Source organism: Mytilus californianus, unplaced genomic scaffold, assembly GCF_021869535.1.
Source record: "Mytilus californianus isolate M0D057914Y unplaced genomic scaffold, xbMytCali1.0.p SCAF_5, whole genome shotgun sequence".
Classification (NCBI taxonomy): domain Eukaryota; kingdom Metazoa; phylum Mollusca; class Bivalvia; order Mytilida; family Mytilidae; genus Mytilus; species Mytilus californianus.
This window is the reverse complement of record NW_026262701.1, coordinates 108990348-109015565: the sequence shown is the minus strand read 5'-3', so window position 1 is coordinate 109015565 and position 25218 is coordinate 108990348. Positions and strand designations below refer to the sequence as shown.

At 32.8% G+C, this 25218-nt stretch overlaps 2 protein-coding genes and 1 long non-coding RNA gene across 3 annotated transcripts; all 3 read left to right on the top strand.

The window, feature by feature from the left end:
* Window positions 1-361: 361 nt before the first annotated feature.
* Window positions 362-3749, top strand: LOC127700548 (uncharacterized). Its single transcript, XR_007981632.1, has 3 exons — window positions 362-426; window positions 1531-1680; window positions 3657-3749. It is a non-coding gene; the product is annotated as an uncharacterized LOC127700548 (long non-coding RNA).
* A 4219-nt stretch (window positions 3750-7968) lies between these two features.
* On the top strand, window positions 7969-12072 carry LOC127700537 (carboxypeptidase N subunit 2-like). Its single transcript, XM_052204075.1, has 3 exons — window positions 7969-8090; window positions 8347-9313; window positions 11514-12072. The coding sequence occupies exons 2-3, from the start codon at window positions 8358-8360 to the stop codon at window positions 11848-11850; spliced, it is 1293 nt and encodes a 430-aa protein (XP_052060035.1). The 5' UTR covers window positions 7969-8090; window positions 8347-8357; the 3' UTR covers window positions 11851-12072.
* Window positions 12073-18793: 6721 nt separating this feature from the next.
* LOC127700544 (trophoblast glycoprotein-like) lies at window positions 18794-20673 on the top strand. The gene is made up of 2 exons (XM_052204090.1): window positions 18794-19543; window positions 20306-20673. The coding sequence occupies exons 1-2, from the start codon at window positions 18903-18905 to the stop codon at window positions 20667-20669; spliced, it is 1005 nt and encodes a 334-aa protein (XP_052060050.1). The 5' UTR covers window positions 18794-18902; the 3' UTR covers window positions 20670-20673.
* The last annotated feature ends 4545 nt before the right edge of the window (window positions 20674-25218 follow it).

Below are 25218 nucleotides of genomic sequence, written 5' to 3'. Positions count from 1 at the left end.
TAATAATACCTTCAGGGTTTAACTGTCTACTAGCAGCGCTATCAACCTAGTGCTAGTAAGAAAGAATAACACGTTATAAATTCATTGCATCGGTAGAAAATACTATTTTGATAAAATATTCAGTCTGACATAAATTTCAATCTTGCCATAAAGTTGGACATTATACTTTGTACGGGACGAGGTTTTTTTAATAGCATGAGATAGTTTGGCTGCATATATTTTCGAATTTTGATATTATCCTGGTGTCACTACGTTTGGCGTTGATATGATTCTGACTATTTACACATATAGGTTTGGCAGATTGCACTTTGTCCAACGACATTAAAACTGATATCGGTATTTAATTTTTTTATCTGCCTCTTTTAGAAGGAAAGAAGATGAAATTGGTAATTGTGGTTACAACTTTACTCCTTATCATGGCATTTGGTAAACATCGCATTAATGATAAAGTGTATAAAACAGGAAATTACATGATACATTATTATTTCACAGGGAGAGATATAAGTTAAAAGCAGACACAGCAATTGTGTACTTGTATACACACAATTTCAAACACAAAAAAAACCATTTTTATAGTTTTATTGAAAAGAAATGTCACAAATGATGAAACAACAATGACAATTAATAAGAAATGATATTGAATAAATAATTCAAAAGACTTTTAAGCTTGGTTAAGACATTCCATTATAACAGGAAATTATACAAGATTGTCCAACTATTCATCTGACATTTTCAAATGATAAAATATGGTATTAAGTCATACAGATACTATGAAAAAGCTCACAAAATGATATCCCCACCACCACATACAGGAATGGCAAAGTCCATTATTTCTGTCAGAAACGGCAGAAATAATTAGGATTAAAATCAAAGTGCAAAATGGCATTATACGGTGAATATATTGAGACACTTTCATAAAAAAAGACAGTTGCAGATATAAAATTGGAATGGAAGGACAAACAGACGAACGGACGGAAAGACATACCCCTCACTATATACCTACCTATTGAGAAAGCAGGGTGTAATAATTGACATAAATTGCTTCCAGGAAAATGTTACCTTATTCGAATAGCACATATATGGTATTAATCAATGTCCTGTTATTTATTAATATTTTCTACATATAATTTGAATATAAAAACGTTTTCACCTGACGAAACGGTAAACAATTAACATCCATCGTGGTGAACATCACTTGATTCTAATTTAAGATAATCCCAAACAGTCGAGGTCATATCAGTGTTGATTACAAACTTTAATTTATGGCCCCGATCAACATCAGTTTTCAAAAGTCAATAAAACCACATTAAAATTCATCAAAAGTCAGAAGTTGTATAATATAAGGTAGAAAAAAATACTTGAACATGAAGAAACTTGACCCTTCTCAAGTTATTAGATATAAAAAGATGTGGTATGAGTGCCAATGAGATATACACTTTTTCAAACTTGTATAAATATCATTGACTTGATTTGCAATATTATTATATATATGTTTTGTAAATACTCAACTTGCCTTTATTTTGCAACCAGGTATACAGACATCTAGCCAAGCGTCGTGTGAGGCTATGTGCACTAAATTAAACCACGATCGTTGTTATGGCTGCTGTCATGCCAAAGACTGCTTCAGCGGGGGGAATTGTGATAGCTTGACAAAAAAATGCTTTTGTAATGGATGTATGAGTAAGTAAATACATTTTTACAATAACATTCAAGAAGTGTGCTTTAAACGTAAGAACATTATAAAGTTTTATTTTCATTTACAAGCACTGGGTCGATACCACTTCTAATGGATTATTTATCCCCGAGGGTTTCATCAGCTGCGGTACTGATATGATTTATAACATTTTCATTTCTAATATTCCCAGTTTGTAAATTAAGACACTATTGAAAAACTAAGGTCCATCTCCCTCAGGTAATGTTGACCTTAGATGAATTAGCTATTCGTTTTAATTTTCCTTTAAGTCATATTTCTCCTAACGTTTCTATCCAGTTATACATCCCTAACTCTCAGATGTTTAGGTTTGAGCTTTCCAGGTTAAGGTTAATCTAGAAAAGCGCTTTGGACTCACAAAATGTATAAAGTCTGATTTTTATTTTGCTTTCACTTTGTCGATACCACTGCTGTTGGACTGTTATTCCCCGAGGGTATTTTCATCTCAGTAGTCAGTGCTTCGGTACTGACATGATTTATAACAAAGTTTTTTCCTAAAATTCACAGTTGATGAATTAAGAAATTATTGAATAAATAAGGTTCCAACTCCCTCAGGCAAATATGACCTTAATTGAATTTGGCTATTCTTTTAAGGTTCGTTTTCGGCATATAGCTCCCTTGCCTTTCTAATGTTTAAGTTTGAACTTTTTAGGTTAAGGTAAGTCAAGAAAAGCGCTTCGGAAGCACAAATTTAAAAAGTGTTATTTTCATGTACACATACAAATAGAAAATTTTGTTCGAGTATTCGATTTTTACTATTTTAAAAAGTGAAAAAGAAAAATGCCTAGGAAAATCGTCATTTGGCAACGAATCATTGCTATTTGTTTAATTTTATGCAGACATTAAGTATCAATAGCACGTTTTTGAACATTTTAATTACTTTAACATTGCCGATGTTTTTAAAATTTGATATTCATTGACTGTCCTGTATTTTCAACAGTATTAAGGGATGTTTTCTAAAACAACAATTATAATATATCTGAATAGGAAAAAAAAACTATTGTTGAGTAATCATGGTATTTATCATATAGTCTGCAAGCAGTACACATAGTACTGTTCAGTTATTTCCATTACAGTTTGAAGCATCACGGTATTGATCATATAGTTTCCTGTGCAAACAATAATGAACATACATTTCATTTGCTATCTGAGGCATTACGATATTGTTCATATAGTTTCTTAATGGTACACACAGTACTGTTAAGAAATTGCGCTTGCCGTCGGAAGTTTCGCGATGTAAATCATGTCGTACCGATTTAACAGTAAGGAAATATTGTCTGAAGCTTGATGAAAATACCAATTTCAAAATATATTGTCATTAAATGTGCATTGATTTTGCTTAAGTTGTAAAACAGAAGCCGAAAATACCAAAGGGATAGTCAAACTTATAAGTCGAAAAAGAACTGACAATGCTATGGTGAACAACGAAAAATAACTAAAAGACAAACAACAGTCTTCAAAACACAACATAGTAAACTAAAGACTCCACCAAAAACCGGGGATGATCTTATGTGTTCTGTAAGGGTTAGCAGATCCTGCTTCACATGTGACACCCGTCGTGTTACTCCTTTGAAATGAGCTGACAAGATATAAATACAAGGAAAATATAATCAGAGAATATGATGTGTTTTCGATATTTAATCTAAAGAAGTGAAATTTGAGCATGCTATATTGTGTGGTGTGTTTTCACGTCCATATGCTTTATCAACTTCATCTTTACCGATAACTCATAGTGGGGATGTTATCTATTTTGAGCAAATACTCACGGTTCTACTTGTAATATCTAAACGGTTTTTCGGCACTTGAAAGTATTTTTACAAAGAAATGTATAAAATAGATTCAAACTCAAAAGAAAATAAACTATTACATTGATTCCACATCTTCTTTTGTTAAATAATTAATTGATATATTATCCACGTGATATTATCATTGTATTTCTTTTCAGATATGGCAGCTGGTGCAAAGGGAAAATCTATGTAAAATTTCTAATCAATTTCATTAGTTTAAAAACTGGTAAATAAACTTATCCGTATAAAGACTTTGGTGTTTTGTTATCATTATTACTCCTTTTGATTTGTAGTTTTTTGTTTACATGTACGTTAAATTTGTCTCGAACTGTATAACATCTGGTTTTCGAGACTTTCTCCTTTTCATTGCATTTCAAGATCCACTTTGAGTCAATTGTTAGTTCCAGAGGCTAATTAACACAGAAATTCAGCATACTTAATGTCTGAAAATCAACAAGTACAAATCAAGAGGATTTCTGTTAACTAAGCGTAACAACAATGTGACCATCTCCACACACAAAAAAGAGGCGGAGGATACCAAAGGAACATTTACAAATTGACAGCGCCATGGCAAAAAAAAAAACGAAAATCGACGAAAGGCAAACAAGTCTACAAAACACTACATAGAAAACTACAGACTGAGTAACGTGAAACCCACAAAACACGGGGGTAATCCAAGGTGCTCTGGAAGGGTCAGTACATACTGCTCTAGTTGTGACACCCGTTGTGTGACTTTTTAAAAATTAAAAAGTTACACAAAATCTATTTTACCTTTTTTGGACTGTCGTTAATTGCATGAATTGAAATTCTACGTAATGTTGAATGATTTTCATAACTTGGATGACTTTGATACATGAACTTCATAGAAGTGTCAATATGCGCAAACCATTTCAGGTAGGCGATGCTAGTAGTCTTTTCATCCATTTGTCTGTCCATATTGTAACGTGGATATGTATTGTAACTCGTTTTGAAGCCGAAACATTTTCATAGATGTGGTTAGATTTACGGGGTACGAAGAGTGTTGAGCGGTTTCAGCAAGTGATAAATCACTATTTTCAAACAGTTAGATTATTGCCAAACTCTGTTCTCAGTTTACAAACATTATGTAACTTACTTCTTTATTGTATGGTCATTTGCTCTAAAAAAAAAACAAATGGTTAAACCTAGTCAATTATTAAAAAATAGCAATATGTCCAATATCATTGCACTGAGATTTGTCATTTACATATTATAACTGTGTTCTTCATTTTAAGGCGCTTTGGGGATATTGATCAATATTGAACACATTCGCTCTGATTTTTCCAAATCTTCTTGTGCTATATTTTTACCGAATAAATCTGTGCATTTTGTGAAAATGATGGTGTTTCAGCATTTTAAAAGCAATGCATCCAATATCGCTATGAGTCATAAATTCTAGTAGATCTAAATACAATATGTAAGTATAACAAATTTCTTCCAGTTTACCTTCACATGTGACTATATGGATTCAAATCTGATAAGCAATTTCAATTACAATATACAGAATGAAAAACGCATGGTTCATCACACGCGATAGTGGATGAGTTGATAATAAGCTTAATATGCTTTCCAATAACTCTTTTGTGAAGTCAACAATTTTTGTAAGAACCAAATGCATTAATAGAATAGACACGTATAATTACAAAATTTAGTCCTGGTATCTATGATGAGTTTATTTATTGACCCCATAATGGAACAATTTGATATGATGGGAAATAAAAGGAAAGCTAAAAAAGAGACGAACAATATCAAAAGGATATTCAAACTAATAATCGAAAATAAACTGACAACGCCATGGCAAAAAAAAACGGAAAAGACCAAAAGACAAACAACAGTATACAAAACACAACATAAAAAACTAAAGACTGAGCAACACGAACCCTACCAAAGAATTTGGTGGTAAGCAGATCCTGCTTCTCATGTGGCACCCATCGTGTTGCTCATGTAAGTACAAACCCGGTGATAAGTCTTATTTGGTAGATCACATTCGGGACAAAGGGGACGGGACTGCGACAATTAATACATATCCGTCGTCATCTGTGAAACAGATATTCCATAACGGCCAACCAACTCGTGATGGCGTCCGTAAAAGTTACGAAGAGATGATTTCAACTTCTCCACCTGGAACTCTTGTTTTAATAGGTTCCTTGTAAGCAGCAACCCTCTATCAAGGAAATCATGATAGGAAATACAAGCCCTGGAATATTGTATCAACTGGGAGATATATACTCCGTATGCAGGCGCTGATAGAATGTTGCTACATAGAAATTGAAAGTTCAAAATCGGGAAGCTGATATCATCTCTTTTGTCGTAAAATTTTTTTTCAACCGACCCTCATTTGTCAATTTCTAGATGTAAGTCAAGATATGAGGCAGACTTAACTGTAACTGTTGTATCCTTTGTCTCAAGTTCGATGGGATAAGTGCGTTCAACATAGTCACCAAATTTTGAATTATTTCGTTCGTGAGAGAACATCATTTATGTACTAGTAGCGGAAAGTGAAGTTAAAGGATACTGCTAGCTTCTTTTCTTTCTTCCTAAGAAGTTTCTGTTTGAAGTCAGCCTCATATGAATAAAGGAACAAGTCGGAAACAGAAGCAGGGCACAGTTGGTTTCCATGGGAGTGCCGATTGTTTGTTGAAAAACACGTCCGCCAAACGTATCAAATATGTTGTCAATCAAGAAATCAAGCATCTTGATAATGTTAGTTTCAAAAAAACTTTTGTTGGAATCAAGAGCGATTTTTTACAAAGTACGATTTATCCCTCCCTTAGACAAGATACTTGTATCTTTCCTTTTGATGAAACAAAGCAGGGCCAACTCTTTCAATTTGTCTTTTAGTTTGGAATGGGGAATACTTGTGTAAAGTGTAGAAAAGTCAAATGTTTTAATACTATTGCAAGATGAAAGTGTCTTAGATTGTATGTACTCTAAAAGATCTTTGGAATTTATTAGTATCCACATCTGATTCACGCCACCTCTAGAATAGGTAGTTTCCCAATAACTTTGAAGCCCGGCTTTGATTGCTGATAAAATTGATGTTAATAATTTAGAAAGAGGTTTCGTAGAGCACTTGGAAGAACCAGCAATATAACGTTGTTTGTAAGGACACTTATGTAGTTTAGGTATCCAATACAGTGAGGGAGATCCAGTTCTTCATCTTTTAATAGTTGAAATTCCAAAGAAACATAGAACAGGTCTATGATTATCTAGGATTTCCTCCTTGGTAAATGTCGTGGGGGTATATGTTGAGTTTCCAAGTGAATTGTCAATACCTAATTCATTTATCAAGCAGTTTATGTAATGTGATTTACACAAAAAAACGATGTTGTTTGGGGCTTTATCTGCGGGGATATCAACATATTTGGATAGGACATGTGTTTGGCAACATTTGAGTCTTTAAAGATAGATGTAGCATGGGTATTCATAGACCCGTTCAGTTTTTTAATTCTGATTTGTATCAACGACCTCACAACCTTAATCCATTCGGAAAGAGTACCTACGTCTTCTTCTCGCGTTTAACCCTTGCCTGACATAATCCCCGACTGAATCCATCAGTATTTTGAAGTTGTGTTTCCAATTGATGGATTTAGGCTCACGATATTTCGGGCCTTTGGATAACACGTTTCGCAGAGAAGTGTTACGGACAATGTTTAGGTCACCAGTAATAACGTGGCCAGTCGGGTTATATATGAATGGGGAACTAGCACAGGTGCAATCAGGAGGTTTAGACTTGAAGTCATCAATATTGAGATCCTGCAACACGTGTTTGTAATTGAAAATATTTTAGTTGCAATTGGTTTGGTATAGGTATAAGAAATGATAGGTACAGACTGATCTTTAAAATAGGGAGGTATTTTCGAGTGAACTGATTTATGATGAAGGATATTTCCCAAGTTGATGGCATCAAACCCTTTATTTGCAAAGGAAAGTTTTAGAAAGGAACTTTTCTCCTTTTCATCTTTTCCAATGTGAACTGGTTTGAAAAGTCTATGACTTGCAATATCCGATAAGATAGCTGTAATTTTGTATTGGTTTGAGTGGGGATTTGTAACAGTGGTTTCCAAACATAAGTTGTACAGAGAATGTTAAGTTGATCCATCATATTCATTGAATTCACCTCATCTTTAAATTGTTACATCCAGTTATAAAATATACCTGGTGTAGTCCAGGACTTTTTCACAAGGTGCTTTTGATCATCTTTTCATAATAGAAATCTACATTGGTTCAATTTGATTTTTTTTATTGTTGACTGTTTAGGAAAATTATTGCATTAAATCATGTCTTATGTATGGTTTAAATTTGGCAAAAACCTGCAACTTTTACTGATAGGTGATGACATTTCTATCCATAGTTTAATGTACTATTACAATATATATGTGTGTATATTCATTTGTTGATATCAACAAAATGACAACTTTTGAAGTTCGTGCAATATTTTGATAGATAATTGTACGATAATACATGTTATCTACAGTACAGATACAAAGTTCATTACCAACAGTATATGATTAATTATAGACACTATGTGGATACGTGGAGTAAATTATAATTTTACAAAATCAAAAACAAAGGTATTGTGAAATTTAACAAAAAAACTTAAATATTTATATATTTCCTTTAATAGAAAACAGATAATGCTAATATAATTCTATATACATAAAATGTAATAAACTATGGAAACATATTTGGTAAATAAGATGCCATTCCTACAAAAAAAGACAAAATAAAATTGTAAAACGTCTTAAAGTTAGTGAACGATCTTCTTCACAAAATCAACACGTTAAACTTAAATTCAATTCAATATATTAATACCTATTATGGTTTCAGGAAAAATCACTATGTATATCATGACAGTGTATCCAGTTTTCTTAATCGTGGCTATTACCATCGACATTACCACTAGTTCAGCGCTTTCATGGTTTGGTTCTAATGATGCGCACATCTGTGACGTCAAAGAGGCGAGTCTTGACTGCAGAAATAGAAACTTGTCAACGGTACCTAGTTTTCCTAATCTGCCAGACACTATTAAACATTTAGATTTTTCGTTTAATAACATAAAAACTGTCAACAGCTTTAACATAACTTTTCCGTCTTCTATTGTTGAAATTTCATTTGCGCATAATATAATTATAACAATTCAAAAAGGTGTTTTTGAAAATTTTACAAATCTGGAAAATTTAGATCTTTCATACAACAAAATAAGCAAAGATTCGTTTAAAGATGATGATTTGGATTTGGAAATTGGACGTGCTAAACGTCTTACGCTACAGGGTAATGATCTCGGCTCGTTAGAAGATAACACATTTTCAGCGTATTATTTTTCAAAGTTGGAATATCTTGATCTCTCCTACTGCTCATTGAAATCTTTGCGAGATGCGTCGATAATTAATCTAGACAATTTGATTTTTTTAAATCTTAGTAACAATTTGTTAACAAAATTTGAAGAAGATATATTACCGGGAGAATTAGGCTTAGAAAAACTTGACATTAGTTTCAACAAAATAACTACCGTTAAGGACGTGCCGGTGTTGTTAGAATTGAAAACATTAATTATGGATTATAATGGAATAGAGTTTATAAAAGACGGTGCATTCTCAACCTTACTTGGACTTGAAGTTCTGTCGCTTGTTGGGAATAATATGAAAACTTTACGTCCCAACACATTACCACTGGATACTATTATATCTCTCAAAGAGATCAGACTGGATAAAAACCCATGGCGATGCGATTGCAACATGGATTGGTTACTCACCAATATGGACGATGGTTTTCACTTTAAAAACTTTACATTAATGTAAGTATATAAAAATAAGGAGATGTGGTATGATTGCCAATGAGACAACTATCCACTAAAGTTCAATTGAAGTGGATGTAAGCAATTATAGGCAACCGTCATTCAACAATGAGAAAAACCCATACCCTATAGTCGGCTATAAAAGGCCCCGACATGAAAAATATGAAACAATTCAATTGAGAAAACAAACGGCCTAAATGATAACAAAACAATTTACGAAAAACAAATATGACAGACACGAACCAATGACAACCACTTAACTACAGGCTCCTGACTTGGGATATGCACATAAAGAATGTGATGGGGTTAAACATGTTTGTGAGCGCTCAACCCTCCCCTAACCTGGGACAGTGGTGTAACAGCACAACATAAGAACAAACTATAAAAATCAGTTGAAAAAAGCTTATCTCATCAGATTGATACAAAGTAAAACATAAAACATAAAAAAACACAGACAGGACGTGGCAGGGTATATATCTATCCATCATCCCTAACAACAAAAAAAGACACTAAGAACAGATTTGGGAGTTACTGGCAGCTAGTTCAAAGCCAATAACAACTAATAAAAAAATCATGTATCTAAGACTAAAATATCAATCAGTACACACCCAACATCCAATGGATTTAGTTAAAGACGTCATTAACAGTCAGAGAAAAACATGACCTTGTGTAATAGTCTATTGTAACTGGAAAAATTATGTTTTATCTTTTAAATTCTGTAAATTGTCGTTAATTTTTTTTTAAATTTATACACATAGGTTTTCGTAGTACTTTCAGTTATCGGCTTTCAGAGTGTTTGTAAAAAAACTTCCAGATAAAGAGTCATGGATCCATATACAATTCGTTCCATCTCAGGCTATGGACATATTTTACAATGTCTAACAAAGATCTGCCATCCACATCAAATTACAATGTCTAACAAAGATCTGCCATCCACATCAAATTACAATGTCTAACAAAGATCTGCCATCCAAATCAAATTACAATGTCTAACAAAGATCTGCCATCCACATCAAATTACAATGTCTAACAAAGATCTGCCATCCACATCAAATTACAATGTCTAACAAAGATCTGCCATCCACATCAAATTACAATGTCTAACAAAGATCTGCCATCCAAATCAAATTACAATGTCTAACAAAGATCTGCCATCCACATCAAATTACAATGTCTAACAAAGATCTGCCATCCACATCAAATTACAATGTCTAACAAAGATCTGCCATCCACATCAAATTACAATGTCTAACAAAGATCTGCCATCCAAATCAAATTACAATGTCTAACAAAGATCTGCCATCCAAATCAAATTACAATGTCTAACAAAGATCTGCCATCCACATCAAATTACAATGTCTAACAAAGATCTGCCATCCACATCAAATTACAATGTCTAACAAAGATCTGCCATCCAAATCAAATTACAATGTCTAACAAAGATCTGCCATCCAAATCAAATTACAATGTCTAACAAAGATCTGCCATCCACATCAAATTACAATGTCTAACAAAGATCTGCCATCCACATCAAATTACAATGTCTAACAAAGATCTGCCATCCACATCAAATTATCAGTAGGAAAAACACAATGAATAAAGACTGTGAAATGTAATAAATACAACCAATAAAGGGAACCTGGCTCGAGACAGGCATCGTCACGTGGACTGGATAAAATAGACTTTTAAAAGACTTAATCCTCTCTGAGCGTTCTTGTTATCCAGTTTTGTCAGTAATATTTGTTTGTACTTCGTTTTCAATATCAATGAATTAATGGAATTCGTTATTTTATCTTCAATAATACAATTTTTGACTTTCCCTGACTTGCATAATTTAGTCATTTGCGTGAATCGAGAGTTAACGTGTTGCCGAACAAAATTTATGTTTCATTAACCATATCAAATGTTCATATCCTCCAAGACTTCGAGAAAAACATAAAACACATCTAGTAAATATCTTGCATGCAAATTGGAGAAGATTTCTGACATTTGTGAAAAATCATACAAGCAATTTCCTATTGGTCGATAACTTTGGATTTCTTTTTTAACTACTAACCTGAAATGTATTGTGTTTATTTCCTCTTTTTCCCGTAAAATCCGGTCTGGAAGAGATATATTTTTTTAAATTGGTGGCGGTATTCAAGAATTAGCAAAATTTATTGCCGAAAAATTCTTAATATATCTTTATTAACTTTTTCAGATGTTCATTTCCTTCAAGACTTCGAGGAAAGAATATTTTCACTACATCTAGTAACGAACTTACATGCAGGTCAGAATATTCCAGACTTACGTATATATTGATTTTATTTTTCTCCGCGAGTTTCATGGTGACAGGACTGATTTATGCAATTTATGTCAAACGAAAGTATTTCAAGTGTTGTGAAAAGAAAGGAGGCGATTATGTCGCCGTATTTACAAATGACAATACAAATGACGAAGAAGGAACGAACGTCAAAATCACAACTGCAGACGATGAATCACTGGTCAAAAATGAAGAGAGGACGGGAAATGGAAAAGTTCATTATTTCGATGTTTGATTGACATTTGTGTTTTAATATTTCAATAATAGAATCGTTCAATATTCATTTTCCCCCCACCACCACCCCATTACTCCCTCAAAGTTTAGCTATACCATAACATGCATTCTATTGTCCGTTTGTCCATCTATCCGATTGATATTGGTAGTATTTTACCACTACACTACTCGAGTATAGTATAACATTACATGTACTTAAAATAAATTTTTTGAGTGACTGACATTTTGTGTGTGTATGTTTGTGTGATTCTATATAAACAAATAACAATTAACATCAAAATAGGGAGATGTGTTATGATTGCCAATGAGATAACTATTCACAAAAGACCAAAGGACAAGGATGAAAACAACTACAGATCACAGTACGGCCATCAATAATGACCAAAACCTATACCTTATAAAAAAAACTATAAATGACACAAGAATAACGAACTCAACTTCAAGAGTGAAAACCATTCAAAGAGAAAAGTAACGGTCATATGTTTTGCTGATTAAGGTAACAATAAGGGATTTTCTTTGTGAAAGTCGGCAACCAACAAAATCCGCTGGAATACATGCTCCTTGGTAAGACAGGCACATACAGAATGTGACTGGTCAATTATGTCTGTGAGTGCTCAACCCTGTCCTAACATGGGACGGTGGTGTAACAGAACTACATTAGAAACAACTGTAAAAATGAAAAGTGTCCGACTCATAAGATCGGCTCTAAAAACAAAAATAACTACGAAAAATGACAAAAAGACACAAAGTACTCTCAATTATTGATAACTAGTTCAAAGCCCAATTTCAACTGTTAAATAAACCATTTTAAAGATTTACTTACGTTCTTTAAAGTCAAGGTATCTAGTTATGTTTATAGTAATTTCTCAGAAAATTATAACGATATTTCAGTCGAATTTATCTAGACGGTAAAAAACATTTCAATGATATTTAGGTCACATTGACCAATATTTTACGCTTAAATATCTAAGGTTAAATTTGATCCCTTATCCAAACCGCGCAATGGCCTACACTTCATGCTTGATCAATTTTGGTTATGTTCCACATTGAGTCAACATTACAGATATCTAATGGGTGCACATGTGGAGCATGATGTGCTTACCCTTCCGGAGCACCTGAGATAACCCCCAGTTTTTGATGGGATTTGTGTTGATCAGTTTTTAGTTTTCTGTTATGTTTTGTGTACTGTTGTAAATCTGTTTGTTTGTTTGTTTGTTTGAGTGTAAAACATAAAAATTTTCTTCTCAAAATATGCCTTTCTTTTTGAACTTGTGTATCTTTACTGCAAACTTGTAATTTCAACATATAACCAATTACTGTATTAGTGCAAAAAGTTAACTCAAGCCTAGACAATTGATCAGCTTATAACTATTATCAGATTTTGCAAACATATTTTATAAACTGTAAATGTTCTACAAACTTGACAATTTTTGGAGAACTTGGTAGATTCCCTTTACTGTTGGAAGTGTTTGTAAATATGATAAAGTATTGGACTCAAAGATGTGACATTCTAAACAAAATTAATATGTAAGCCTCTTAGATATCACACCCAAATATATTTGGCTGATGTCTGCTGAAGATCCATTCATAAATCAACAGCTTCATACCCTACTAAACAAATTGAACCATGTAATGTATGATAGTGCATTGGCTTAACTCTGTTTATAATCAATCGGGGTTTTTTTCTCACTTATTAGTTATATTAAATACATGAAATATGATTATTGTTCATATACATTTGTTTTTACGATATTGAAATAATATACTACGATGTGCTTCCCTCATAGTATCACTGTACTTATTAATGTATTTATCAGAAATGACGGTACTTTAGTGTTGTTGTTTTTTGGGTGTTTTTTCATCTTCTTTTTGTACTTGTTTATTCTAATGTGTTATGCCATATTCAAGCACTGCCTATATGGGCGCCTTAATTGTTATAGAGAATATGTTTGTTTGTTTGTTACAACATCTCGGTTGAAACCTCTGCTGGTAAACTGTCATTTCCTGGAGGTTTAATTTACCTTGTAGGCATCATTTTGAAATTGTCATGATTTGAATTATCAACTAATTTTTTATTGCAATCTCATGCAGTTTTATTGAAACTTTTGGTGAAAATCCCTAATGTGTGACTTTAACACGATATTTCATTGTACAGTGCTACTGTTCAAAGAAAGCAGCAAATATGAAACCCGCTGCATTTTTTATGTACCTGTCCTAAGTCAGGAGCCTGTTGTTCAGTGGTTGTCGTTTGTTGGTGTGGTTCATAATTGTTTCTCATTTCTCGTTTTGATATAGATTAAACCGTTGGTTTTCCTGTATGAATTGTTTCACACTAGTCATTTTGGAGCCCTTTATAACTTGCTGTTCGGTGTGAGCCAAGGCTCCGTGTTGAAGGCCGTACTTTGACCTATAATTGTTCACTTTTTACACATTGTGACTATTGGATGGATAGTTGTCTCATTGGCAGTCATACCATATCTTCTTATTTATATTTGTATGTCTAATATTTGTTCAAAAGTTTGCTGGTTGCAAGATACAACAACGTATGGGTTATAATTCATATTAAAACAACTGTATATAACACGTTATTATCTTCGTTATCACAATGTTATCTATGTAATGATGGTACAACCTGTGGTTATGAACAAACTTACACAGTCTGGGTAAATACTAGATAACTTTTCTGTCACAAAAAACTGAAGTCCTATACAATCAATGAGTAGGGAATATCAATTCTATTGTAAAAGCTAAAATTAACTTCTTTGGCGTCCATTTTATTTACTTTATTTACTCCTTTATCTATTTTTTGTTACGATTATTGTTATTGTATAGCAACATCATAGTTCCAACAGAACGTAAAGAAAAGTTAGCGTAGAGTACAATATTCTATGATATTGCACCAGTGCAAATATTGCTATTTTAAATAAATATTCGACGTTATCAGAAACAAAAATATATTTTTCGCCGTAAAAAAATCATTAAAAAAAGTTCAGTTTTAGAATAATTATGTTTTAATCTTACACACAGATCATAGTTATACTTTGAAAAAAGAAACTAAAGACTTTCCTCCATCAATGCAATTTTTACTTTTCGAAAATTCTTTTTCAAGCTTAAATTTGAGAACAAGCAAACTGTTCGTGTGCCTATCTCTCAGAACCTCGTTAGTGGCTACCTCTTTCATATATCAATGTATTTTTTTGTTTGTCATTTTGAGGAATTTGATGTTAATGGTAGATCTTTCATAACTTTATTCACTACGTTTCTAAAGCTGACTTATTGTATAGACACTTGGCTATTGTTGAAGAACGTTTTGTGGGTTTATTTGTGATTTTTTGGAGGTTTTTGTGTCATAAACGTATACCGTATCTTCGTTGTTTTAATTTGTTCGTCTTGTAAAAGAGAGAAGAAATATACCAAATTGACATTCAAACTCATAAGCCGAAAATAAATTGACAACGCCATGTCAAAAACTGAAAAGGACCAAAAGACAAACAACAGTATACAAAACACAACCTAGATACTAAAGACTGAAACACACAAACCCCACAAAACCAAGGGGTGACCCAAGGGGTAAGCAGATCATGCTGCACATGTAGCACTCGTCGCGTTGCTCATTTAAGTACAAATCCGGTTATATGTCTAATTCGGTAGGTAACATTCGGGGAAAAAAGGACAGGATAATGGTTACGACAATTGTGACATATCTGTCGTCATCTGTGAAACATATATTCCATAACGGTCAACCAACTCGTGATGGCGTCCGTAAAATTTTTGAAGGGATGATATTAAATTTACCACTTGGAACTCTTGGTTTAATAGCTTCCTTGTGAGCAGCAACCCTCTATCAAGGACATAATGATAGGAAAGGCAAGTCCTTGAATAACGTGTTAGCTGTGAGATATATACTCCATATATACTCTATATGCAGGCGCTGCGGAATGTTGCTACAGAGAAATGAAAAGTTCACAATTGGGAAGCTGAAATAATCTTTTTTGTCGTAAAGTTTTGTTCTCAACCATTTAAAACGCTGATGGTGAAAACAAGGTAATTAAAACATTTTTTCAATTGTCATCGGTTTTCACTGAAGATCGATATTTGAAATCAATATATAGCTGTTCTTCGTTTCTACTTTTCATTGTGTTTGATAGTATTTTAGTCTTTGTTCTTATGTCGCTTTGTCTAACTCTTAACGTGCTACCATTGGGCAAGTAACATTTTAAATTAGCACCACTATGTCATCATTGCAAATATGTATACCACTTATACCGCTGGTGGATACTTTCAGGGGGATGCTATTCGGCAAATATGTTCTTATAACTATTTATAAGTTGTGTAATATGTTTATAGTGACCATTAGATTATTCTTACACTTCTGGAGCACATGACGTTTTTGTCAGGTTCGTGTTACTCAATCTTTAGTTTCCTGGGTGGTGGTTTTTAAACTTTCGTTTTCGTTATCGCTGTATACTTGTGGTACAAGGTTTTGTCTGTCCTTTGAAAGATGACTTTCATTGATTACCAGTTATCTTCTCAATTTTCGTCTAAAAGAAATTCAATTTTCCAAAACTGGATGGGTAGAATTTATAAAATCTATTTTACCCAGTATCCTTTTGATTATATTGATTCCCATGCATTTATACATCTTCTGCTTCCCTAGCTTTTAGTTGTGAGGATTCTTAATGAAGTTTCATTATAGACAACTGCTTTGAACTGAGTATGTTTGACTTTGATTGGAATATTTTCCATCCTTAGTTATGAGTGTATTGGAATGTTAAGTTGTTTAACTTTCCTATTGATTTTATATGCTTTTCTGGCCTCTTTAGACCAAATACTTTAAAATTTTCATTTGCTGGCTTCTCCTACAACCAGTAAGACCAATTAACGACTAGTCGGCTTGTAGTCAAAATAATGTATCCAAGTAGGGAAACATATTTCTAGTCGACAGTTACTGGCCGTGTTACTAGTTAGTACGTTAAATATTTCAACTCAGCGTGTCAATGTTATCGTCCTGGATGTGCATTTAATATTTGCCACTGGAAATGTAGCAGGAATAAATCAATATATATATCTTCAGTATACCGGTAAAACATTCTGTATTTTACGACACTATTGTTCGGTGCAATGCAAATTCATAGCTTAACTTACATCTAAACTGGACCCCTGTTGTGTTCACTTATCGCGAAGCTATAGATGGAACGGCGGACCAGTTTAAACTTACATCATAACTATTTAAGACCACATATACAAGGTTATAATAAGGTGTTAGTAAAATACCACAAAGAATCCATTATCATATTTATCTATACTGTTATCTTAATACGGATGATACAAAGTTCGATTAACGTAGAAATACCAAGTCACAAATGAACGCAAATAAATCTCTGATAAAAATATATGTGTATAACAGCAGTACATGACGGTTAGTTTTTTCTTTTACTTATTCTTTTGGGGATTTTTAGTTTCAAATTTGATTAAATAAATACTATAACTGAACGGCATAAGAAAGCTCTGTTATATTTTAAAATTTCACTTTCATATTATTTAAAAATGAGAATGTAGGCCTACACGTTTCAGATTTCTGTATTAAATTCTTCATTACACCACCGTCTAAAAAATGAATAGCAGTGATATATGATCATCCAGAAACAAATTAAATCATGTTTGTAGTGTCAGTAAATATCGACACGTCAAAGTTATTCATTGTCCAAAAGAGAATATTTTACATAACATTTTGAATATTAACTGGTGTACGATTAAATACAGTAGTAGAATATGTGCAGATTAGAACGCAAAATGTGGGAAATTAGAGAATGTTTAGGCAGTTTGAATCACTTTTTTCCAAAATAAACAATTTAACAAATTAATTTAAAATAAATCCTTGATGAATTTCGTGCGTCCAAAGAGGTTTTCTAACTTTAACTTCATCAAGAACGCTCAAACTTAAACATTTGAAAACGAGGTTTTCGTATATACCGTTCGTGCTGAAACGATAGGAGCTTTATGACCAAAAAGGACATAAAAAGAATAGCCAAATTCACCTTAAGGTCAAATTTGCCTGAGTAATAAAAAAAAACAATCATAAAAAAAAATCAAATGTGTTCTTCAAGTTGTTGCTCGTTCGTTGGACTCGCTCGCTCCTACAATTTCTAACGTAAAGACAATCTTTTAAAAATGAAATTTTACTTCTTTGCCTCTTTAATGAGGTTTTCTCCCCTTTTAGCAATTTAGAATTTCATAAAAAAACGCGTCTTCGCCTGAAAAAATGTAAATAAAAACGTAAACATCCGATGCTCCCTTCTTTGTTTGGCGGAGATTTTCACCATAAAATATAATAATGTACCAGAGAACCATGAAATGTATTCAATAAATCCCGAAGGACTACCAACTGTACACCATTCAACCTTTCCTTTATCGGTTGGCTCTAACAGTAAGCTAATCAAGCTAAGCCGGATAACAAAAAAGAGAACCAGTATGTAATGGACGTCTGGAAAACGAAAATCGAAACAATGCTATATTGGCATTAACAATCATCTTTGTATAGTTAAGCTTGGATGTTACGCATTTAGAAGCATAAAAAAGAAATAAGATACAGTGAACTTGAACAAGAAAGTCATTTCAATATACACTAATATCATTAAAGTAACTCTCTTATTATACGAAGGACACAATTTAACACTAAAGTTAGCATAAACAATTCTGGTTGATTTGGTTTAGAATGAATCTGGATATATTTTTTTTCTTTCAGAAACTACAGCTATGGATATTACGATCACGTTTAAAATAATCACCATGCTATCTTTAATAACATTTATGATTTGTACAACTAGTTCCAGTATATGTAGAAGAAATGAAACATTCTTGGACTGTAGAAACAAAGGCTTAAACAATATTCCTTACATACCAGAGGTCCCAGGTACTGTGACACACTTAGATTTTTCCTTCAATCAGATCACAGTTGTTTCCCCTTTTAACTTACCACATCCGTCCTCAGTCGTTGAGGTTTATTTGACACATAATATCATCGATACAGTTGTGAGAGGTGTATTTGACAATATGACTAACCTTGAAGTTATAGATCTGTCATACAATAGAATAAATGGCTCATCGTTACACATTGAAACGTTCAAATATGAAATCGGACATTTTGAAAATATAAAACGATTGATTTTGAAAGGAAATCATTTAGGAAAACTGGAAAGATTAACTTTTACAGCCTATGGATTTTCTACTTTGGAATATTTAGATCTATCGTCTTGTTCCTTAGACACACTTGAACATTTGTCTATTGACAATTTAGCAAGATTAAAACATTTAAATTTAAGTTTTAATCATCTTTCGAAATTTGAAGCGTTGTCGCTAGAAGGTCTTTCAGAATTAGAAGTGCTTGATTTGAGTCATAATGAGTTTTCAATATTAAACGAAATGTCACGTTTAGTATCCCTGAAAACCTTGTATTTGGATAGCAATAGGCTAGAAGCTATTAAAGAGAACATATTCAAACCATTGTTCAATTTAGAAATGTTGTCGCTGAAAGGGAACATGTTTAGAACTTTGTATCCGTATTTACTTCCCTTGGATTCTCATTACATCAAGGAGATACGATTGGAAGATAATCCTTGGCATTGTGATTGCAGAATGCGCTGGTTAGTGGAAAACCAATCTGACGAATTCGTCTTCAGGGATTTTAAACTAAGGTGAGAATATACCAGTAAATTAATTCCGTTGATCAATCAATTACATGTAGATAAACTTTCGTGGATTCTAAACCAATTTCTCTACAATGTAAGTTGGTCATTTTCTTTGAACTGTATTTCCTGACCACTTTTGTCGGATAGCTGGTGGTGGGGAAAACATTCTCTTGAGTTACATTAGATGTTGGGAGGGTTCTTGAAGTTGTTTTTATTGAAATCTTGAAATATTTCGAAATATTAGATGTATGAGATTCTATGTTTTGTTAGAATGAAGACCTGAGGTGGATGTCTACATGAGACAACGATAATAAGATAGAACAAAAATATACAAATGATACAGCGCTTTTATGATCGTCGGAAAATATCCAGAAAACTAAATTCCAAAAAAACAGGAAGTCCTGTGATGTAGCTTTTCATGTAAATTGACAAAGTACAAGGAAAAAAACACCAAAATTGAAAATCTTCAATAATTCAATTTTTGTATTATCGTTTACATTTTTATGGGGGTTGTTAAAATAGAGAAGTACAGGATTATCTATAGACGATGTGCAGAGAGAACTACTACATATTTCTAATTAAATGGCGATATTTGGTCCCTGAAATCACAACAACTAAACAGTTAATTCTTAAATCATTCAAAATCATTCTGTGTCATCATTTGCTATTGTATGAGATTTTTCAAAAATTGTGAAAATGTCGTTATATATGTCGTTATCTATATACAGTGATTATAGAGAACGTGGTTTTTTGTTTTGTTTTTTCCAGATGTGAGTTTCCCTCTAGATACAGGGGGAAGAATGTTTTTGACATCCGAAGCAAAGACCTGAACTGTTATGCAGATTATTCAAGACTCATTTTACTATTAACATTATTCTTTATAGTGTGTTTCATGTTAGTTGGGATAGGGTGGTTTATTCATGCAAATCGGAAATATTTAAAACATTTACGGTGTTGCAATAACAAGGGAGGTAATTACGTAGCTGTTTTTCACAATAAGGATGATAGTAATGAAGATGGCAAGGATGATCAAGTGGATATTATTATTGCGACGACGGAAAATGAATCACTACTCAATAATGAAGAAACAACAGCTACAGAAGATGTAAAAATAGAATATAGTGATGACTGAATATATATATATAGATTAGAGAATTTCCTTTAAATTTTAATTTCCTAAAATAGTTCATGTTTTGAAATACTATAACAAATACACAAAAATATTGTTGTCCATCAATGAACAATAAGTAATGAGTTAAATGAAATGTTAAAAAGACACACAGTTAAAACTATTCCCAATATTATAGCCATTGGAAAATAAAAACAAATCAACATAATTTGACATTCAACTTAAACGGAAACAAAAATTCTAATGAAGAAAATGTTTAACTTCTTGGAGTAACTATAGATTCGGACTTAAACTATATAGTCATAAATATGAAAATATGAAATAAGGCATCATGCAAATTGAATATTCCAAAACGAATGAGCAAATATTTAAACAGGCTAGGCAGGTTTATCGCGTACTATTCATTCATTCGTTCAAATTTTAACTATTGTATGTCCAGTAATTTGGCGCTACTGTAGCGAAAACTTTTTCTTTTAAATTGGAAAGAATTAAAAAAGAGCTCTTAGATTCATCTATGAAAATTATAATAGTTCATACGAAAAACTGCTAGAATAAACTAAATAGGCTTCCTTAAAAGATAAGGAGAAAAAAAAAACTACCGCAACAAAAACATTTAAAATAATTCATAAAAAAAGGATGGTTTAAAATCGTTTCGCTATAAGTTTACACAAATCTGGATTGAGCTGCCTAACCATTACCGCGTTGAAACATCTTTTGACCAATTATAAAAACTGATACAAAAATGGGATCTAAATAACAGATCATGCCAGTGCAGTGTATGCATATATAATGCTTTAATGCTTGTGCTTTTCATTTTGTTTGACTGGGAGATTTGCAAAGCTTTTATGTTGCTTCTATCTGCTGTGCTTAATATTGTTACTTATACCATGATCTACTATGTTTTAAGATATGCTTTATTTTGCATGCATATTTCCAAAAATATACATAAACATTATATGTCATCTTTATTATCTTTCCATGCACTGCATGTTTAAAATTGTGTTATTTTCATGACTTTTGTATATATTTTGTTATTCATTCGATTTTAAAAGCTCATTAGAGCTTGTGTTTTTATGTAGTTTACTGAATATTGAATTTAAATAAAACTTTGAATTGTATTGAATTGAATAGAAACTGAGGTTGCAGTTCCCTTAGTCACAGTTGATTCTAGGTGGATTTGGCTACTATTTATATGCCCCACCTACTATAGTAGAGAAGCATTATGTTTTCCGATCTGTGCGTCGGTTCGTTCGTCCGTTCGTTCGTCCGTCCGTTCGTTCGTCCGTCCGTCCGTCCGTCCGTCCGTCTGTCTCGCTTCAGATTAAAGTTTTTGGTTTTTGATGAAGTTGAAGTCCAATTAACTTGAAACTTAGTACACGTGTTCCCTATGATATGATCTTTCTAATTGTATGCCAACTTAGAGTTTTGTCACCAATTTCACGGTCCACTGAACATAGAAAATGATAGTGCGAGTGGGACATCCGTGTACTATGGACACATTCTTGTTTATGTCCATATTTATGGTATTGTTCCTCACGTGTTTATGCATCCTTTCAATGTTATACTTCTGGGCGTTCTTGCTGAAAGTAAATTTAGAAAAAGTGCTGCAAACAAATTTAAATAGTGTTATTTTTATTAAAGCATAGAAAATTGGTTAATTGTGCACCTTGGTAAAATCTGTTAATATCTTATTCAGACTTATAGAAGAAAAAAATCCCGAAGAGTGAAATAAGCCTGCATTCATGTCTTCTTATTTACAAATGGTTTTTATTGGAAAATACCAAAGTGAAATAAAAAAACATATGTTTAAAAAAAAAATTACAATACTAGGTCAAGAAATACGACAACAGACAAACTACAGTCATAAAAAAAAACACTACATAAAAGGAAATTCCTTCGTCACGGTTGCTCGTGGTTACATTTGTAATAACTATTTTGTAATTTCATGATAGAGAAAAAAGAGGACGGGATTGTGACTACTGCAATTGGGACATATCCGTTGTCCTCTGTAGTAACCCATATGTTCAACCAAATCATGGTGGTGTCTGTTAAGCCTTCGAAGAAATGACTTCAATTTTATCATTAGAAAATCTTGGTTTAGGTGCTTCCTAGTAAACTGTAGGAAAACCCCTCATCAAGAAATTTTATATAGAAAACGCAAGCCGTGGAATATTTTTTTCAACTGGTAAATATACTCAATATACCGGTGCTGCTGGATTGTTGTTGCAATGTAGCCGGGATTTCGTGTTTTTTTTTTAATTTTTAGCTCACCTGAAACCGTGAGCTTTTCTCATCACTTGTCGTCCGTCGTCCGTCGTCGTCGTCGTTGTCCGGTAACTTTTACAAAATTCTTCTCCTCTGAAACTACTGGACCAAATTTAACCAAACTTGGCCACAATCATCATTGGGGTATCTAGTTTAAAAAATGTGATGACCCCGCCTGCAAACCAATATGGCCGACATGGCTAAAAGTAGAACATAAGGGTAAAATGCAAGTTTTGTCTTTTATTTTGAAAACCATTAGAAATAGAAAAAATCTGACTGGGGTAGAAATGTGCAGACAGAATGCTGAGCTATATCAATTGTCCAATACGTCAAAGCTGTCAGAAGACTTCTTATAGGAGTTATTGCCCTTAAATGACAAATTTTGCCATTTTTTTTCCATTTTTGCCTTTTATCTTGAAAACTATAATAGATAGAGAGAAACTTTAAATAGCAAAAATGATCTACAAGACAAGTTCTACAAATAAGTTTTTGCATGTTCGAAATCGTCAGTCGACTCCTTATTAGAGTTATTGCCCTTTGATGACGATTTTTACCAATATTTTAATAAACCACAAAAATCATCAGCAAGGCAAAATCTACTTACAAGTCAAATTTTGCCGATATAGTTAGTAGACTGTCACTCTTTATAGGAGTGATTGCCCTTTAATGAGGAGTTTTTTTTCATCCTCTTTTGTGTTTTGAGCAAAAACTAAAGAAATCAGAGAGAAACTAAACACTCAATGATCAGCACTACAAGATCAACAAAGCAGAGGTTTTTGTCATGAATTCTATTCTCGTCTACAATGTCGGAGAGTGTCCTTTGTTGAATATGCACATAGACCAAGGTGAGCGATTGTGGTTGCATTTAGGAACAACAAAAGAAAGCACTGTTTCATTGTTATATTTGATATCCCAGTATTCTTTTGGAATGATTGATTTGGTTGTTGGCTGATTAACGTTCGGTGTAAAAGATTACATATATATTCAGTGCGATAATTGTTTATGTGCAATAAATATACCCTGCTTTGTTCAAGACCGAGACGGTCAGTATAAAATGAATAATACACTCAAATTTAGTCAACAAGCAACCAGCAATAGGAAATCGAAAGGAAACGTCCAAATCTGTTTTTTTTTCAAGCGCTTTTCCATGTTAACCTTATTTAGGTATCTTAAGAGACAAACGATGTCTAAATATTAATCGTCTAGGTATACAAATAGTAGCCACATAATCTAATGGAACCTTAGTTTCTAGAAATATTACACTATGTCCCAGTTAGGGGTGGGTTTGGCACCAGCAAGCATGTTTAACCCCGCCACATTCTGTATGTGTCTGTCCCAAGTCAAGTGTCTGTAATTGATTAGTTCAGCGGGTGTTGTTTGTCGTTGTATATCATATTTGTTTTTCGTTTAATGTTTTGCACATGAATAAGACCATTAGTTTTCTCTTTTAAATTGTTTTACATTTGTCTTTTCGGAGCCTTTTATAGCATACTATGCGGTATGGGTATTGCTTATTGTTGAAGGCCGTACAGTGATATATTTGTTAACTTCGTCATTTGGTCTCTTGTAGAGAGTTGTCTCATTGACAATAATACCACACCTTCTTATTTTTATATTATTGAGAGTTTATAAAAATGTGAATAAATAATAGGGGATTTACTTCAGTGAGATAGCATCCCATTGATACGAATTTTAGTCGTGAAAAGTATATTAAGTGAAAACATTGAATTGCGTTTCAAAGTTTATTAACGACCGCTACTAGTTTGGGATTGTTTACCCTTCTATAAAGCACAAAAATTCGCGACTGATTATTAGTGGGGTCTGTGTTGCTAAATCTTAAGTTTACTGTTTGGTGTTTTTTACATTGTCGTGTGTCTTTCCGTTTGTATCGTTTGGTCATGATGCTGTCTGTGTTTCCTCAAATTTTGTATTGCCATTTGGTATCTTTCCTCTTTTCAATTATATGTACAATTCGAATGCGCATGTCAGAAATCCACTGTCGAAAATACTATATTTGTTTTAAAAAACCAGATGAAAGGCTAAAATAGTTCTTTCCAAAATAAACGTGAAACGACTAATTAAAAAAACCCACTGTGCTTAAAAACAGTTTTATATATATATATATGTTGAAGTTACGTTTTTTCCATAAAATTATAAATTGGTACTGGTGATATAAAGCAACACAGAACAGGATCGAACTACGATAAATAGTTTTTTCTTCTTTTGGTTAATGAATCAGCGATTTTGCATTTCTTTCTCTTATTGTCGTGTCATATCCGAAGCGGGA